This window comes from Eurypyga helias, unplaced genomic scaffold, assembly GCF_000690775.1.
Source record: "Eurypyga helias isolate BGI_N326 unplaced genomic scaffold, ASM69077v1 scaffold38675, whole genome shotgun sequence".
NCBI lineage: Eukaryota > Metazoa > Chordata > Aves > Eurypygiformes > Eurypygidae > Eurypyga > Eurypyga helias.
This window is the reverse complement of record NW_010251656.1, coordinates 85,574-105,570: the sequence shown is the minus strand read 5'-3', so window position 1 is coordinate 105,570 and position 19,997 is coordinate 85,574. Positions and strand designations below refer to the sequence as shown.

General features: G+C 40.9%; 1 protein-coding gene across 1 annotated transcript in view; it reads right to left on the bottom strand.

The window, feature by feature from the left end:
• The window catches only part of NTRK2 (neurotrophic tyrosine kinase, receptor, type 2), a gene marked incomplete at its 3' end in the record, with an annotated part of 143,353 nt that overhangs the window by 40,193 nt on the left and 83,163 nt on the right, over positions 1-19,997 (bottom strand). The window contains exon 11 of the mRNA XM_010152097.1: positions 1,973-2,161. Coding sequence (XP_010150399.1) covers positions 1,973-2,161 — 189 coding nt within the window. The remainder of the gene's footprint in view (positions 1-1,972; positions 2,162-19,997) is intronic.

Here is a 19,997-nt window from a genome sequence, read left to right as displayed (position 1 = left end):
TATGCACAAACTGAACTTCATGTACTGTGATTAATTTCCCTGACACCATGTGGGTTTCATTGCAGTACACAAAACCAAACACAGACTTACGTATTTTTAGGATCAGGACCTACTTAGCACTAGTCAGCTGTGATTTTATGTGTCTGCACTTGATGTGCAGCTTACTAAATGTGAGAGAATTCTGTGTTTTGGTACAGTTTGGGTTTTTCCCCAGAACAGCATGTATGTTGTTTCAACATAAATGCTGCAAGTTGAATACTGTGCAGTCACTGATGTTTATTTAAACAATTATAATGTCATCTAATGCAGCTGGGAACAGAGGTACAGTAGCCTTATATTTAAAAGCATGGCTTTTTATATAACATTAGGGAGCTGTAGTGGGCACGTTGCCCATTTCTGATTCCCTAGCAGCTTCTATTCTTCACCGGAATTAACGTTCTAACCAGAATGCATGTGTATAACATTTTCCTTGTTGCTGATCAAATATCAGCAATTCAGTGATCACCTTACTGCATATGCTAGGCCACGTTATTCAAATATCCTCTGGCAGAAGAGATAATGGGGCATTTCTAATCAAAAAATAGTGCCACACCAAAAAAAATAAGCAAACCAAAAAACCCTATGGTAAGACAAAACATCAGGAATGTACAACTAAAAGGCAGAAAAAGTCCTTCTGTTGCATTGCAGGACCATCCTTCTGTGGATTGTGCTTAGTGCAATGATCTAGATGTAGATGAGCATTAGTATGCACAAGATACTTAGGTAGTCCATCACCTTAGAAGTCATGTGTATGCATATGCATGCATGCCCTCATACACAGGTCAACAAAGATTCCTATTACAGCATTTAAGCTTTGCAAATGTGGAGGCAAAAATTCTGACCTTGGCAGTAAGACCCTAGTCTACAGTTTGTGTTACGAAGTGATTTCATTTTGAGAAGGATACAGATAGGATGTAGCATCCCTTAGTTGCAAGCTCAATGCTCACTAGCTATACTGGGGATCTCTGGAGTGACTTGCAGAGAAACAGTTGAGACTTACAGTGACACTTCAGAAATGTATGTCCATTCAAACAGACACCAAAAAAAAAAAAGAAAGAAGAAGAGGAAAAAAGAGGCAGGAAAAACCTTCTCTGAAACACTTAAAGACCTTTATGTACCAATGAAAAATAGTAAGCAATGCAGTTACCATTCGTCACAACATCCTTTAAGTACTTTTTCAGTTATCTACTACAACACTAATCACTGGTTCAAAATCAACATTTCATGTGTCCAATTTTAAAACTTTTACTAGGTTTGAAGAGTAGCAGCTGAAGGTAGGGATACTCTTTTTTAACTATTCACAGTTAATTATGTTTAACTCTTTGTATTTTTTTCACATTTTACCTGCTTCTAACTGAACATGAAAGAATTTGTATGTGACCTTTATTGTCCATCATGCAACCTTCTTCTCTACTTGTAAATATTCAACATCTTTTCCAGCTGTAGAGGTTGAATTATACAATGAAATTAATATAATTGAAATTTTAATTGTTTACAACTTTACAAATACTCAGATTTCAAAATTAGGTTATGTTCATTGCCAATACGATCAATTTAAAAGCAGCACGTATGTAACAATATTGACTTCTGCTTCTGACCCAGGTTTTGTTTTCTCCCAAGAAAACATTCAGTGTACAGGACCGGCCAAAGACCACTGAAATCAATGGAAAGGCTACCGGTGACTTTGATGGAATATGGATCAGACTTTGAGTGCAACACTGCAACTTCATGGACTCATTACAAGGGCTGAATTTGGCTTTGACAGACGTAAAGCGGTTCATCCCATGTACGTTTAAGAAAGTGCATACGTTTTAACCCCACCCTTCCACTCTCAGGAATTTAGAGCATTTTGTTCTGCTAGCTCTGTTAAGGAGCCCCAGCACTTGCACAGGTAAAATGAATGACTGAAACACATACAGTTGTTTGTACTTACAGGTGTCTGGCTTGAGCTGACTGTTGGTAATTCCAAAATACTGGGGATTTTCAATGACAGGAATCTTCGTCATCCCAATGATGACTGCATCAGGACCCCCTTCAGAAGAAGACGGAGTGTTACTGCCATTTGAGATGTGGTGGAGAGGACTGGCTGAATCATCATCATTGCTGATAACTGAAGAAGGACCTAGAGTTAGAAACAAAGATATTGCTGTAGCTCAGCACATGATTCCATACCCTCAGACAATTAATTTTTATTTTCTTGGACCAGTTTGTCCTCCATCCCATAGTCAACAGCCCTCTTTGTGTGCCCTGTTGACCTTACCTCAGGAATTTTTTATGTTGGGGTTTAGATGGACAACAGTGGTTTTTTGCCATTAGCAGTTGGAATGTGAAGCAAACTTTTGTACCGGTAAGTCACTAAGACTAAACACATCAGGGTCTAGCATAGTCTGTGACAGGCAAAGATCTCCAAATTTGTTGAAATCCTGTCATTCTCTGAAATAAGGTACGGAATAACATGCATGAACATTTTTACCTTACACCCTACGTGGATCACACAGCAGCAACTGCCAGAAATCCGCGGAATGCCTGCCCTCCCTTTCACGTGACATTGTAACAAGACACAAGTCACAGAGGAGATGGGCTCATCCTGATGTGGGAGGCTGATAATTTCTGAGAGACAACATGTCTGAGGGCCAAAATGGAGGGGACAATTGGAACAGTCACAGAAGATGTGGAGCAGATGTTGACAAGAGTAGTGGGAAAGGCACATCCCACTCCACTGCAAAATCTGGGAGCACTGCAGAAGGGCTCGTCCGGCCCAGGGGAACATCTCACCGGTTCTCCTATTCATTCCTAAGTCTAGTCGCCTTTCAGAAAGAGGTTTATTTTGATCAGTAATTCAGTGACAGTTTTTGTTTTGTTTTCACTCTGTTTTTTATTTTTAATGTAAATGCCATGAAGATAAAACCTTGTAAAAGGGTTAAAAAAAAAAATCCTGCTTAGCACAGCGTCCCACTTCTGTGAGCTGCAGGGGCCTTTGATCTAACAGCGAGAGCAGTGCAGGCCGCGTTTGAACTCTTCCTGTCTAACCCTGACATTTAAATTCCACATTACATCTTCCAGTCTACACCCAGTATTCCAAGAAAACCAAAACCACCATTTAGCGGTGACAACATTTTGCCTGATCTGCCCGCTAAAGAGCCAGCAGAGATCGCACACGCCACTTTTCACTTCATTCTCCATCCATGTTAACCATGGGTTTTGGGGTTGCATTCACATGTCCTAACTGCAACGGACAAAAGGCAATGCTAGAAACAGACAGACCTGCTGGAAGTGCCTACTGTGGAATGGCATCCTCCTCAGACAACACCTGTGTTTAGCCCGCCAGCAGCAGTGACAGAGGGGGCAAATGTTCTCCCAAAGAAAGGAGCAGCAGTGAGGACCTCAAGGATGACGAATAACTGTGTTTACTCCAAGTTGCCAGTCACCCCACTGCAAAACGTTGGAGCCCCAGATTGAATTTTAGGTTGGACAGAAAGAAAAGTGCAGAGGCAAGATAGAGCTGAGTAACCCACCAGATAAATGGTGTCTGTCTGCAGGAGAAAAGGGAAGACGGGGAGGGAGAGGGAATGGGGACCAGCAGGAGCTCCTGTAGACACACCACTGAGGACATGAGAGAAGATGGGCAGGATCCACCAACGCACTGACACAATTAAGGAACAAGATGAGAACTAGGACAGTCCCAGACACAGCAACCAAGAAAGGGCAGTTTTAAAGAAAAGAGATTCTTAGCCTTCTGTGGCTCACCGTATCATTAACAAAAACACTCTCATTATATGGTATGGCTCACAGGAAAAAAACTTAAAACATTTGGCATGGGGCTATTCAAGCCTACCTACAGAGACTCCAGTGTACTCCCACCCCTGTCCTGCTTTCCTTTCTCCCCAGTTGGTTTAATGGACCATGAGGGAAATGTTCTCATAGTTTGAAAAAGTACTTCCCTCCCTAGTCTGCTACATTAGAGGCAATTTTTCAAATACCTTGCACTTCACTGGGAAGTCACTGTTGACAAATGCAAGTGAAGCATAGATCTCTGCAATTTATCAAGTGAAATACTAATGCCAAGGCTGGTTTTGTCATTACTGATCACCCAGATCCTCAAAAGATTGATTCTACTAGGAAAGCTGCCAGGATTAAGAGTTTTTGGTGAAGATTTCTCTAATGAAGTGCAGAGCCAAACAAACTGTGGGAAAGGGTCCCTCAGATGGCATACAAGATATTTACATGAAGTCACAAAACATTTTTCAGGTGCATGAGGGTCGTGTACAGTGGCATTACAGTGCAAACCCATTTAAAACTGCATTCAATTTTTTCTAGGCATCATATCCTCCTTACGCCTCTAAACTTCCTGAATGTCAAGCTAATGGCTCCAAAAAGCAGACCAACAAATACACATTTTCATGGGAAAATAAAGTCCTTTCATAGTAATATAGATTTAGTATGAGGGTCAAATCCCTTCTCTTATGGCAAATAGGCAAATTCTGTTGGCTCTGTAATTTAATATGGCCATGTCTCTAAGTCCTTTTCAGCCCTTCTGTTCTCTGCTGCACAGGAGGACGCTCTTTTGTCACTGTTTGCTTCCACCACACACGCGGTGATGGCGAGGAAAAAGTGACCATTTCTAGACGTTAAAGTGGGATAATGAATAGAAACTCATTCTGTTCATCAAATCATTTCTGCACTACTCCAAGACCCAATTTTGTATGATGAACTATTTTTCAATCTGTATAAACCACAAAGTGCTGCAGGTAAAAAGCAGACAATTGCTCTATAAATCTATTTACTCAGTTAGGCTAACTAGTAAAAACTAGTCTTCTGTGTGGTATGAAGCAGGCTCCAAGTACATTCAGCTCCCTGTTGTAGGTGTGGAAAACCTGGGAAATCAGGTGATTTCCAAAGCAATTTCTGGCAGTATGAAACAGCTTAAGAAATACTTAACTCCGGGAACTTTGTGCTGTGTCACTTAGTGTTCCCTCTCAATTATCAGCAAGTAATCTGTTCATGCAATGGTGTTTGGAAGTAGCTATTTGTGTTCAAAATTCCTATTTCCTGTACCTTTATTCTGTAATAAAGACAACAAGAACTCAGCAGATGAGAATTTTTGTGTATCTGAGGCAGCTGAGCTCACATCCTTTCCAACTCTTCTTTGCTGGGACCTTTTCATCAACGTGAGCAAACTGGTGCATAAACTGTTTCCACACTTGCTTATTTGCCAAACTAGGCACTTTCCAGAAAGTTTCATTTCATTTTTTGAATGCACTGAGCCACACTACAATTACAGATCAGCACTGCAACTGGCTATGACTGATATTCTAGTAATGCAAAACCATTTTCGGGAATGGAAGATGAGGCCATCACCTGTGCTGACAAGAAGCTAGAGCTGCCCTTTTCTGAATATGCACTGAGCTCAATTTGAAGTCTAATTTCTTAAAGCACCTTAAAGTGTGGTTTTATCACCATGAAATGGGGTCACTGAATTACTTGTCAAAGGCAAAATGAGTGTGATAATTACCCTCAGTCACCTACTCTGGCTTCTATAAGATCTGCTGTTGGTTTCACACCTGAAATCTGAAAATTTTAGACAAAACATCTTTGGTGGGAGTGAAAAACATGGGTTGTCAATGGCAATTAGCTATTGCCAATAGCTGACTCACAGTCAGGTTGAGCTTTTAAGAAAACTCCAGAGGCCTTCTCCATCTCCAAATGTACTGCCCAGCATCTTCACTTGATTTCATTTTTAGACAATATTTCTCATCTTAGTAAGACGGAAGCCAGAGTCAGATGAGAAACGATAGCCTGCCTCGGAGAAGAAACATGAGAGCTATACATTGCAGGCCTGAATTCCTCATTTATTTGATGCTGAGATAAAAACCTGTCCATTCTGCCTCACCTAGGTCCAAGAAAAATATCTTCTGTGTACAAAAAAAGCAGCTCTCTGAAAAAGTGATGGCATGCAAAAAAAAAATTATATTTGAAACTGACAAGCTATATTAAAGCCAAAATACCTCCCACATCTCTAGATTGTGAATGATCTTCGACACATGGTATGGGGACAGGCATGAACAGCAAACCTCTCTTACTGCACAACCCGCAGAAAACTGGAGATGATCAAACACTGCTGGGGTTTACCTTCACTAGTACCAACACCCTTCCCTGAAATATAACCCAGTTCTGTGCTACCTATTGAAAAGTGCATCTCTGCACTGTCTTTGACGTTGGTGCTGCCAACAAATGGGAGTGTCCTTAGGTTTAGAAATAAAATTTAATAAAACTAACTATTTTCAAGTCGTGCTGCTATTTCTGACCAGGAGAAGGAGTTTAATGATTAGGAAATACAGCCTTTCCTGCAGCTCCTATCACTATCAGAGTTAATGCAGTTTAAATATGCATGCCACCAAGACCTACCTACACTGCTATTCACTGGGGCTGCGTTTGGGTTTGGGTTATTTCTGACTTCTTCTAATACTGAAGTAGTTGGCTGTGGCAACACGTGACTACCAGATGCCACTGGAATAATCCACATGACCTTCCTGTGTGTCAAAGTACAGAAAGAGTCCCAGAGTGAGTAACAGCATGACTCAGCTAAGCCGACTGTCATGGTTTAACCCCAGTCAGCAACTACACACCACACAGCCACTCGCTCACCTCAGGCAAAAAACAAAAGAGGAGAGAATCTCAAATACAGAATCAGAAAGAACATAAGGGTTTTGATTGCACTTGGCATGACCTTGCAAGCACATAGACTTTAGTTTAGAGGTCACAAACGAGCACTCTGACCACCTACTTCTCCCTCCACCTACTGTGTTAAAGATATAAGTGATCTGCTCTGTATGTTTGCTCTCTAAGCTCTAAAAAAATCTCTTGGAGGCTACGATATCCTGCATCCTGCTCACACCACATTCTGTGCATCACAGATCACTCCGATTACCCCTGAAGTCACCACCATGGTTCAGGCACAGTGGGAGACATAGGAGTAATAATTACCAAAAAACTAGTGGTTTGTGGTTGGAGCTGTGTAGTTACAAGGATGAATCTGCTTAGTCAAGCGTTATGACGCAGCTGAGGTAAAGAGGATTGTTAATAGAGATGATTTTCTGCTGTGATGCCTTAATAACCATGGCTCCTTCCATGAAAAATGACACTGACGGCTGCTAAGATTTCTCAACTGACCTTGGGCTAACAATGGTTGTTCTTACTTCCTCTGGGCACAGGGACCAGTCTGTGCTGGGACATGATAATAGCACACCATCAACTCAAAAGCAGGACAGTAAGAACCTGCCACATCAGTCGGCACTACCTCTGCTGAATTCTGAGGCCATACTGAATTTTCTTTCTTTTCCCTTTTGGGAAAAGTGAGGGGTGGGGTAGTGGGGTAGGTTTTTTTTCACTAAATAACTTGTTCTGAAAAGGCAATTATACAAAATTTCTTTTCCCAGGTGACTCCCATATTTGCTTTAGCTTCTAAGTTCTTTTATCCATGATTAAAAGGTAAGTTTTATGCTTCAGCAAGAGCAGACATTCAATTTTTTCTGTTATCAAGCTAGGATCCAACTTTCTTACCAGAACAAACGTCTTTTTAGCTTAACTCTTGAATCACTATCTCACCTTTCACTCCCTCTAGAAGAGAACTCATTAATAACAGCTTGGCATACTTTTTTTCTGAGGTGCTGTAAGCTTTACTTTGAACATTCGTTTGCATTCCTAAGTTCAACAACTGTATGCAACTGCGATATCAAATCATGTTTTTGCAATTCTATTAGACTGGATAAGAGAGCCCAGCATAATAGAAAGTAATGCAATTATAGGAACATTAGTTTATATTATTGGTCTCTTAAAATGCTGCATGCTGAACACAGGGAATTTAATTAAAAGGCATAAATAGAACACATGGAAAAAAAAAATCCAAGACAGCTGAATAAGCTTCTCAAAGAGAAACCAGTTTAGTGTCACTTGGCTTGGTGGAGCTGTTCAAAGAAAAGTCAGATTCTTCTGCAAATCTAGAGTGGGCTTATGAAAATGATGGTCTTTGCTTTGCAGATGCTGATGCTTTTAATGAGGGAAAGCTCAAGGCAAGGTGATCCCATCCTTTCTCAGCAGTTGAGCTGTGTGTAACAACAGTATTTCTTGCTTCTCCCCACCTTCTAGCTGACCTTTCTTGTCTCATATCCCCATCCCTGCCAGGTCCCCAGAAAACAGCCATTATTCTTAGCCTCAGTGAAGTCATCACAATAGTCATTGCTACACTCAGTTGCAAAACTGATTATAAGGTTATTTTGATGATTATGGCATTAATCTCCTTTGTTTGTGCTGGAGAAAACACAAGAATAAGATCACCCCAAGCAACGTTATTCCCAAGTCCATCCTACTGAAGGACACTGATATTCACAGCTCAAACAGTGCATGTCCTTCTGTACCCAGTGCAGCACACTGAGCCAAAAACCGCACTGTAGACATTAAGCCTGTGACTCAGAAAACTGAGACTTGCCAGGCTTGGGTGTATAGAGGATAAATAATTTCACATTTTCTGACAGGTATCATTAATCTGTTTAACTGATTTGCACCCACCGCTGCTTGTTTGAGCTTGTAGTCAGTTGTTTCTTGATATATGAGATGAGAAAAACTTTCTGACACTGCCCAAGAAGTTCAGTTCCCATCCAAGAGCACGGTCCCAGGAAGTCAGGGGAACCAGAACAGAGCGCTGGATAACTTCCCCTCACTTAGCAGACAAATGCCACTCTTCCCTGTCAGCATGTACTTCTAACAAACTCTCAATAACAGAAGGGAAGAGGCTCCTCGGAGGTCTCCTGCAGGAGTAAGTGGCTGAAAATAAGGGTTTAAACTCAAGAAGCAGCCCTTATGAGTCAGCTCACTTACAACCATTGCAAAACGAAGTGGAGACATTTCTTTGAAAACCATGATGAAGCCACACCACTTTGACATACATTTCATTTGGGTGATAAAGAATCCAAGGTGGTTTGCTTTTGTTTTCATGTGAAAAATCAGTGTTTTGTCTTTCCTAATTTGTTGCAGTTTCACAAGACTAAATTGCGTTATCACTGTATTGCTTTCATACACAGCAAATAAGTTACAGTGGATTTATTTGCTTCCCTACATAGAATAAGTATTGCATACCATTGACTGTGATGGAGTAATAGGTTAAGTTATACAGCTTTACAGTACCACATTTTCAGTGTTGGTATGTGTCAGAGGGTCAGTCACACTGACTTAAATGTCTTTCACCTAAAACGCATGTTCCTCTTACTGGAAAACTTATTCCAAATGCCTAACTCCTCTAGAGAGCAACAAATGAAATCTGGGTAATTTCCACTGAAATGACTGTGCACATATTTTAGCCACTTAAGTATGTAATCAAGCGTTTTTGTTGTGGCATTGGATCAAAGAACCACAGCTGCATATTTGTTTGCTTCGGTTTTATTCTGGAGCATGATTGTGAAAGAATCCCAGTCAGCTCCTCTCAGCTGTTTTTCTCCTCACAACCTCATCTGTATTCCCTTGTATGCATGCATTCTCACATCCCTTTACACACAGGCCTGGAGCATTCCAGAGGTCACAGTTTCTGCAAGGGAGCTTTTCAAATGGAGAGGACTCCCTAGGAAAGGCCCCCTCATAACGCATCACTCCCTGACAGCCACGTGACCTGCAGGATGCAGGGACAAAGACACAGGTGTCCATGTCTGGGACAGACTGCCAAGGCAGTTCACCCAAGAAACCTCCTCTACAGCACTGCAAAACCCTGTAGGAAAAAGGATGAGGTCTCTCACACATACTGGATTTACTGGTACTGTCTACACAGGATGAGAGGTGTGCGACCCCCTCCCTCCCTGCCTCGTTCCATGGCCAGCTCTCCCCAGGGACGACATCAGCAAAGCCTTGGCTTGCGGCACAAAGAGTGCCCATGGCTTTCGTCTTTCAGACAGAACGGGAGGCATTTGTATAACAGATCTCACAACCGCAATCTGGTACACATCTTCAAACTCTTAACCACCACAACCAATAAATTCTTGCTGTTCATCCTCAGTGAGTTATGTGCTACTATTACACTCAATTTGGAGGCAGGAGGAGGAGCTCTGTGCAGCTCACAGATTTACCCAGTGTTGCAGGTGGGATCTTTGTCAAAGTCATGACCAGGACCTAGGAGGGACTGCCAGTCCCTACGGGACTTACAGCCCACCCTCAGTTGTAGGATAGGTAGTGGCTAAACAGCTGCCCACTGCTTTGTGGACACATTTGCAGTATCTGTGGCTCAGATGATGTGCCCTCTCACAAAGAATGAGGAATTTATGGCCTCTCATTATTGGTAGTCAAATGAAATGCAGACCTGAGACAAAAATCTAGCAGGGATGTAGTGTATTAATCAACATGAATGCGAGCCAAAAAAATAAGGATACAAGGCAGCAGAAAATGTGAAAGAAGGAAAGGAAAAATGATTTATCTTTTTTAATATAGATCACCAAGACCATTCATTATAGCCACCTGCAGGTTTGGATATCTCGGAAACATGGGTGAAATTATAATCCTTCAAAAATACTACAGTGAAAAATCACCGCAATAAGAAAAAAGATCAGCTGGAATGCGCTTGTTGGCATCAAGCAAAATAGAATAATTCACCCAAAATTAAATCCTTGTTGCCTTTCATTTAATTTAAAACCTATTTAATTAACAATCTCTTCCCTCCACACTTCCCATAAATGATCTAAAAGTTAGCATTCCCGCTCCTAGGGCTGGAAATGAGGTCCTCTGTTGTCTGGAAGATAAATACAATGTGTACAAAACCAACACAAGTTTTCCTATGCTGCTTTGGCAGTCAAGTCTTTATCTGTGAACAACAAAGGTATTTGAAGTCATCAACCTGAAAAATTTTCCAACTTCTCTTCAATAAGACATGGTTAGATAATATGGCAGATACACTAGATTGTGGAGAAATGTTCCCTGATATTAAACTTGCATTTGTTATGTGGTTTGGTTTTGGTTTTTAACGTGCATTACTAATGAAACTATTTCCCTTCTTTAAACTCCCCCCTACTTCTTCGGAGTATGGAGATACTATCTACAGGCCTCCCTCATCCCAGCAAATCAGCTGAAAACATGATATGGAAAAATCTAGAAATATTCAGAGGCCTGAGGAAAAAGTAAAGAATTGGGATTTCTTTTATCCTAAACAGAGGTCTGAGGAGGTACGCAAGGGTTGCCTTCCAATGGCAGGGACCAATCTTTATTTCATGCCTATGCTGGATAGGTATAAAAAGTTGGGTCACAAAAGTGCACCAAGAAAGACTGAGGTAAAATGTCAGGAAAACATCATCAGGAACTAGAATTGCTCATACAAGACTCAGAAATCTCCACTTTTGGAGATCTTGACCCACATCATAAAAACACCTTTTGGGAAAGATACAGGTATAATTGATAAAGACTTAGGACAGGGAAGAATCTTCCAGGTCCCCTTTCAGCCCTAATCTTCCATAATGACAAAAGGTAGGCCTTGACTGGTCTACGGAAAACACTTTGGATTCTTCAAAGGTTGATTTATGCCTGTTCAGAACTGAATGAGACCTGTTGCTCAACAAATACAGAGCATATAACAATAAAGTACATATATTTCACTGCATTAGCAGTTTACTTTTCCAGTCTGAAGAATCAAGGTAGGTTTAGTCAATTGAGAAACACACCAGTGATGTACGAATCCACAGTCTACAGTGGGTTATTCTACTAGAACTCTAATTATTTAATTGTATTCTTTACATACAATTTATTTCAGTGGATTTTTCCACCTTAATTGTTTCTGAATTTTTCATTAGTGGAAGTGTTGACTACATGGCACTATAATACAAAGTCTTGTATCATTTTCCACTTTTTGTGAGTGGAAGATTCTTACAAGCCCCCAGAATTGTAGGAATTATGAAGTCAACACTGTCACACACTGAAAAATACCTCTCGATTTTTGCTCAACCAACATTCCAGCACAATAGCTTCCAATTAATTTTCATTCACAGCCACACTAGCTAACCTTAAATGTGACAATCTGCAAAGAAGCAAAACTAAATGATTACACACGATCAACGCAAACATCATGCTCAAATTATAAACAACATCTGCAGAAATTTTGCATTGCTGTTTACTCAGCTCTCACTGAGATGATCTTGCAGCCCAGCTAAAGCCTTCTTGGACTTGCACTGACTTGGACTGGCTCCTCTCCACCTCCAAACATTACCCATCTTTGAAAACAAAATTCAAAAGCCTGAAGAGGAGGGCATGGGAAGACAGCGAACTAACACTTCACTATCTATTTCTTGTCAAGTAGTTCTCTCTCTCCTTGGATGAAGAGGCTTTGGGTCCTGGTGACCCAAATTTTCCATGTGCTCGGGAGGCAGTATTCGGCCTTTGGAAGAGGGCTGCTGGAAGGGCAGGAGGTTTCAGCACAGAAGACAGGCTGTCCATAACAACCCCTCAGTGAGCACAAAGCAAGAGATAGCTTACTTTCCTTCCTGAGCATCAATGCTTGACATTTTATTCTAATTTGTATTAGATTACTTAGCAACAGTGAAATTGATTCCTTTTGTGTCTCTGCCACAACAGCCCTTTCAGTGGCTTTCTCTAAAGCCTCTCCTTAGAGCACTCCAAAACTATATGCCTCCCTGGCCTTCAGAGATCATAATCCTTGCTCAGAAAACCTTGCTGGCCAGAACCTTCTTCTGGCAAGATTTTTGGTGCTCAGCAACGAGGTATCACTAGAAATTCTTGTGATAACCAGATGAATCATCTGCCATGTTCTCCAATGTGTAACAACAGCTTTAGCAACATACTCACTCTAGTATCTGGTAGGTTTGTGCCCCCCTAAGAAATCATCAAGAAAAGAAAAGCAATTGCTTTCCATTAATCACTTTCCACTTCCACAGTTACAGACTTCGGGATTATGCTCAATTAGATCTTTTCGGACATTGTTTCAGAAACAATTCACTTCTGGAGATAGGAGGGAGCTGAACAGACTGTTTGGAGGAATATCCCTGCCAATACAGCTTCAGATCAAAGATGCAGAATTGCCTCTGAACAACACCCTTCTTTCCTCAAGCACAATTCCTAGGGCAGTGAAGCCTAGGTACTCAAAACGCTCTTCAAATGCAGATCTAAAAATTACTGCAGTGAAGCAAATGACACTCATGGATAGAAAGGCAACATGTCAAACTGCTCTCCCAGCAGCATCACTCACAAACTATGGGATTAGCTGCACAAACTGATTGACTTGCCTCTAGATGTTGATCCTCTACTGCCTTTCACAGACATGTCCTTCTCCCTGAGACATGATATCTCCCATCTCTTCTGGAGATACCTCCTGTCACCTGTCTCCTGACTGCATTCCTTGAAATTGCCTCTGTGGCAAGCAGGAAAATGCCCTGCATTCAGCGCTGTTCGCACCTTACCAGCTAGCTGCGGCATCCCAGAGGTGGCTGCACGATGAACCAAGCTCTGGAAGTTTTTTTACAGCAGATCTGAAAATGGACACATTAATTGGGAAACTGGTCATGAAACCACGATATGGCTTTGCTAACATATTGGAAGCATTACTGTTTCTGTTCTGCAGGACTCTAAACAAAGCGGTGTTTCTCTTTTTTCAGGATGCTGCATGTAATATTTAATAAATTACTTACTGCTGCTTCTGCTACTTCTGAAAACTTTACCAAGTATTCTCCCTTAGCTTCTTTCTGATGTGCCTCCTCTGCGTATTCACTCACTTCTTCCTTTACGAAGAGTTTTGCACCGTTCTTCTTAACCAATTCTCTCAACCACCTGGCTCATCTACCCTTTCTCTTTCTAACACCTCCCTGTTACCTTGTAATATTCAGTTCCCAAATGTACCCATGGCCTCCTGTGACGGTGTTATTCATATGTTAGCATTAAATAGCATTAGTACTTGTTACTCTCAAGTGTTTTAGGGTGATATTTATTCTCAGTGTGACTTCCTCTTTTGCCAAAAATTCAGTCATGACTGTTTCTTAGCAACAGATTTATCAGAACAGATTTGCATGGTAATCAAATGGTCTCAAAAGGAATTGCTAAAGGAAGTTGATAACATAGCCTTATTCCTGACCACCATTAGATGCAAATATTACAAAGCTGAATAAAATGGTTTTGTAATTCTGTATAAATCTAATGAACATGTGTAGAACATCAGCGTCAACTGAAGAAGACCATATAAACTTCCTTAATTAGTGCACCTCTGAGTTGACCTGCAAAAATAACTTTCTTGCCTTCAGAGACTGCAAAAGAAAACAAACCATGCACAGCCACAATCCTCTCTTGCACAGGACTAGATTCAAAACTGGAGTCTGCAGTGGTCACATACAAACAAGTCTCCAAGGACCAGACTGCAAAAGGCAGGCATGAGCACTTCCCATGTGCATGAAAAATGCACACTCTCACTTTAAGCACACCAATATTAAACAACGAAGAATCGGACCTCAGTGCAAGAACATAATCACTTCGCATTTATTCTCTGGAGTCGCTACATTATACCATAATTTCAGTAAACTGAAAGTTTTTCATTTGCACAGTCTTTACAAAGAATCCGTTTCCCCTGACAATTTTTCTAGCCCTTACTTGACTTTGCCAGATGAGGTTTATATTTTTTTTTTTTTTACCCAAAATAATGTGCTAAGTTCCAACTAGCTAGTACATTAAAAATGTAGAAAAAAGAATGGGAACAGGGTGAAAAAGTGGAACTAAATGTGAAGCATGAAACGCTATAAAGAGAAAAGTGAAATAGCGGTATCAAGAGTCTAATTCCCTTCATCTTAATATCAAACAAGAGTAATTCATTAAATCAACAATGGTGCAAAACCCTTTGAATGACAGTGGAATCAGGACTGCTGTCTTTGTATTAAGAATGATGACAACCCCTTTGGCAAATGAAGTCTTGTGCTGCTGCGGCACTTAGTTGTGTCACTGAAAGGCAGCATCTATAATATATGGCTGCTCATGAATTATGTTAGGAATGGGTTAAAGTAATAGATCTGTATTATTCCCAAAAGGCAATGCCAAAAAGGTAATTGCCCATATTTGTACTACTACATTATACAGAATGACAGCTTCATGTCTTCCTAATGTTAACTGGAAATCTATAAAAGACATTTCTCTTTCTTGCTGAGAAATTAATATAGGACGAAAGCCTGAAATTCCAACACTGGTCATGCTCAGACAAAACTCCCACTAAAGTCAGTGGGAGTTTTGCCAGGGAGAGGATTAAATGCGGTACAATCTGCTGCATGCTACCAGAAATGTAAAAGCTACGGAGCTAGGTTTTCATTATGGTGCTACTGGGACTATTAGAGTTAGCAAGATTTTAGTCTTTCACCTTTCAGTCATGCAGTCACGTGGACTTGCAGAGGAGGGATGGATGCGAGGCGGACAAGCCAGCTTGCTGGAGAGCGCTTAACACTGGGCTGGGAGCCAGAAGAAGTGAATCCCTTCTGCACTATCTCCCTTCCCTCCTCCTCTTTAAGGCCCAAGAAGCAGGAGGAAACAGACAAAGAAGCAAGCCTAGATCCTTAGCAAACAGCACTAGTTGGAGGCAGTGCAGCACACTCATTATCACAAAAACCTAAGGAAGCCATCCACAGTATCTGTGCCATTCCAGCACTGGGAGCCTGCCTGGGCACACACACACCCCCACCTTTGGTAGGTTTTAAGCTGGGCTCTGTGCCACAGAGATAAGATGCCTCAGAATAGAGATGGCAGGAAGCAGCCAACACGTAACAGCTTCATTAGGCTTCTGCTGGGGGGAGCTGGACCACACCGGTAGCCAGAGGAGTCCGCTATCCCTAGGGGGGTTACATGGCTCTGCAGAGAGGGGATGCTGAACTGCCTCAGGGTCCTCAAGTTTTGCTGGCTGCTCTCTCCACTTGGTCATGTTACCTGAGATGGATACAGAAACTCACTTAAAAAAGGTACCTGGTTCATGGACTGAGTGGTTGCGATGGTTTTCTTCTCCAATACAGTCTCCAGAGGCAGTAGAATTTGATTTGTTTAAAACAGTACCAACTTCTCTTACTTTACCAGCCAACTTCTCCATGTTTTCATGATATGGTGAAGATACGACAACTTGAAACAACTAAGTTATCTAACCAGCAAGCAAAATGACACAAAAATTAAGTCCTGAGCTACTCGCCCATTTAAATTCTTACAAGAAAGAAAGAATAACATAGGATCTCACTAAAGATGTAATTTTTAAAATTAAACTTAATTGTCAAGAATATGATTACAACAGACTTCTGACATTTTGGATCATTAGCAATGCTATCTGGCACGAATTTAATTTCAAATTGCCAAGCAATCATTGCTAAAAAATTAACTAATAGTCATACCCAGGGATATTTCTTCTAATGTTTAATGAAAAAAATGTATGTTTAGGGACCGTCATCACTTGCAAAATAAACATCAATACAGTACTAATGATTCAAACACCAGCATAAAGACACTGGGATCCTGATTTTAAAATAAGCTAGCCCTGTTGAATTAAACCCACTGACATGGGTTCTACAGCAAGTTTCAAAGTATATATCCTACATCAACTCATTCAGTACTAAATGCAAAAAATGTGATTACTTTATTCACTCTGTTAGTAACACGTGACTAAAACTGTAACATATAGCACTATTTTACACCTACAGAATCTCCTAAAACATCATTTTGCAGAAAAAACGAAACTACAGATAAATACAGATCTTACATGGAATCTGGCTATTAAGGATTAAACACCACAAAACCCTTACCATTTTAGAATTAAAATTGCATTGCTTCATTTTGTTGGCATTTCCTTTTTATGTTAAATGTCTGGGAAGACCTAAGATGTTTACTCCTACAAATGTTCACCGACAGTGAATTTCAATCTTTAAAATTTACCATTCCCAAACAGTAGGGAGTACTAGTACTTATGAATGGCAAATATTTAGGATGGTCTCTTAGCTGATGTGAATTGGTTAAAGGATGTGCCTCATATCTTTCTCAGTCTCTACTGATTTTGAGTTTCTCATGGTGTTGCATCCCATGCAGACATATTCACAGCTGGACAGATTGATCTGTTAGCATTTCATAGTCACATGGCATAAACATAAATGCAGTGCAAGGAAAGACATGGGAAAATCAGGCTGCACAACCCCTCTACCCGCAACTGCAATGTGTAGGTAGCAATGACAAGAAGTTTCAGAATGCTATCGAAAGCAGTTGCACGTTACTCAGGGACAATTTGATGTTGTACACTAACAGCCCTCCCTAGAATCCCAAAGCAGATAAAATTACTCGAGGAAGAGAAGGATGTGACTCCAAGCAGGACCACACACACATGCATGATTTCTCCTGTCCGTAACTGCAGTGATGACAACAATCTCAGACAAATAAACGCGACTGATTTATTTGATACGGGAATACAGTGCTGTGCTGTATCTGGGGTCAGAGCCAGGGCTCTGGTGTAACTAGGCAAGCATCTGCACAGACTCTTTGCATTCTGCAACATGCAGATGGAATTCCTTATGAATGCAGCGAGTTAAAATTACATTTATATTCTGTATTAAACAAATAAATCTCAGAGTAGCCTGATTTATGGCACCCGAAGCAAGACCTGCATGTCTCCAAATGGGGAAAAAAACATCAGAAGTTTTTTGGCATTTCCACTCCCCTCCTAGAGACTATCAAACCCTTTTGTAATTAGACTGATGACAGGATAACCCGGTCTCTCTGCCATCAATCCTCAGCCTCTCTGCTTCATCTGCCAAAGGCTGCCCTTTACTGGCATGAGTATCTGTCTCTTGGCAATCACTGATCAAACTGCTATCATGTGGGCCATCTACAAATCACTAGTGGTTACAGCTGCTCTCGCCATGGGCTAAGTTCAGACCAGAACCCAGGAGCAATAGTGTTAAGAGCCCCACAGATAGGAAGAACTGCCTCCAGAGTCAACATCATCACTTCCTAACAACAGCTAACAACTTCACCTGGGTCCCAGGGCAGTCGAGTTCAACAGCAACAGGGTTATATATACATATATTTGGATTCCAACAAAGTGTGAAGTAGCAGTAGGGAATGGAAACCTGGCATTCTCCTTAGACAGGAATAGCAGTTATAAATCTTTGCCTTCCTCTTTAACAGCCACGTGGCCCTTCATGCTTTTTTTAACACAATGATGCAGAGTGATAAGTGTGACTCTTTACCTGGAAAGAGATTACGCCAACTCCCAAGGGAAAACCATTGCTGACATGAAGGAAAAAGTAACCCGTTATCCCACACAGCAAGTAGAAAGCTGGTCTCTGTGCGTTCTGCTTCAAATACCATACCTCAAATACCTGGTGGTTACTGGAGAAAGGAAATGCTCAGGCAATTCAGAGTCAACTTACCTGATTTTGATTCATACTCTCATAAGCAAACGAATGCACAGTTGATGATTTGGGTCATATTTAAAAAACGTTACATGTATTGAAAAATGAGACAGCTGAGGAATTAGTAAATACAGAGTTACCACTTGTGTAGGCAGAAGCCTTCACAAGACCCGTCAGGGACTGAGACCCAAAAGACAGACTTCACCAAGACAGGCAGACAACTATATTACAACACAGAGGTAGTTCCTCAGACTGCCAAAAAATTACTTTTTGCTTATAAAACCATCTTCCTAGGTCTTTTATCTAAGTACCTGACATCAACAAAAAAATCAGTGGGGTGGACTTACCATGAGAAGGTCAACACTGATATTCTTTCATACTTTAGAATTTGTTTCTCAAAAAGATGGCAACATAAACTGTTTTGAATGAAAATGGGAGTCTTATGAAAATGTTTTCTTCTACAAGGCATAGCCTTATCGAGACTTCACATTTTGTTCTAATTCTAATAGTTAATCTGTATAGGTACATACAGGCCTTGGATTTTTCCTAGGAGTCTTAAGACATTTAACAGAAGTGAGCCAACTTATGTCTACACACTGATTAGGTATACAGTTGCACTAGGAATCTCTGACATGACTAGCCCTAAGGACCTTCACCCTGGGACCATCTGGGGCAGAAAAGTGTGAGCTAACTTAAAAGCTCTGATGTCAGCATCATGCTATGTCTCATGGTGAAGCATTGAAATTGGTTACATGGCATGCATCTTTTGAAAAAGAAAGAGGAATTCTGGTTTAGGTAGCAAGATCTGTGCCAGGATGTCTGCTGGAGTAAAGACATTACTAAAACTCAGCATGGGATGACAATGAACTGAAAGAAATGCCACCCAGCCCTCAGACAAAGGTTTATATAGACCTAGATGTTTCCTTGGATCATGTTCCCTGAGGCAGTGATGGTGCATCCATTCCTGAGGCATCATCAACTCCAATGCTGCAGACACTGAAATTGTGTTAAAACCCTTCCAGGGGAAAATGTGACTCTTGAAGTGGGATCACACTAGTCATCCACAAACTCCACAACCAAGCGCCCATCTGGCCACAGAGAGTTTCACCACTTCCTGTTTTCAAACTTTTCATACCTAATATTAGATATTATGAGTTACTGAGGAAATATGATCCGTGTTGTCATTAATATGCAGTTCCCAATACACACTTGCGTATTTTTCTCTTACATATCAGCTCACTTGGGAAGGTGTTATGGCTACAACAGTCAATTCCATACTCTGGTTCTTCTGGACGTATAAACAGCACAGCACTTAGGTGTGGCAAGAGTAAATGCGGGTATGAAAGACACTGTCATACTTGTACTCTAACTTATTCCGAGACACTATTTAGGATTTTACTGCTTACGGTTGCAATGTATTAGAGAACTGTCTCAAGTTTGCTATGATGAAAAATGAAGACACAATAATAGCATGATAAGAATGGCATAATGGGAAGAAACTACAAATTTGGAAACTACAGTAGGAAAGCAAATGTTGTAAGTAAAACAAACAAGTGGTTTTTAAATTACTGTTTT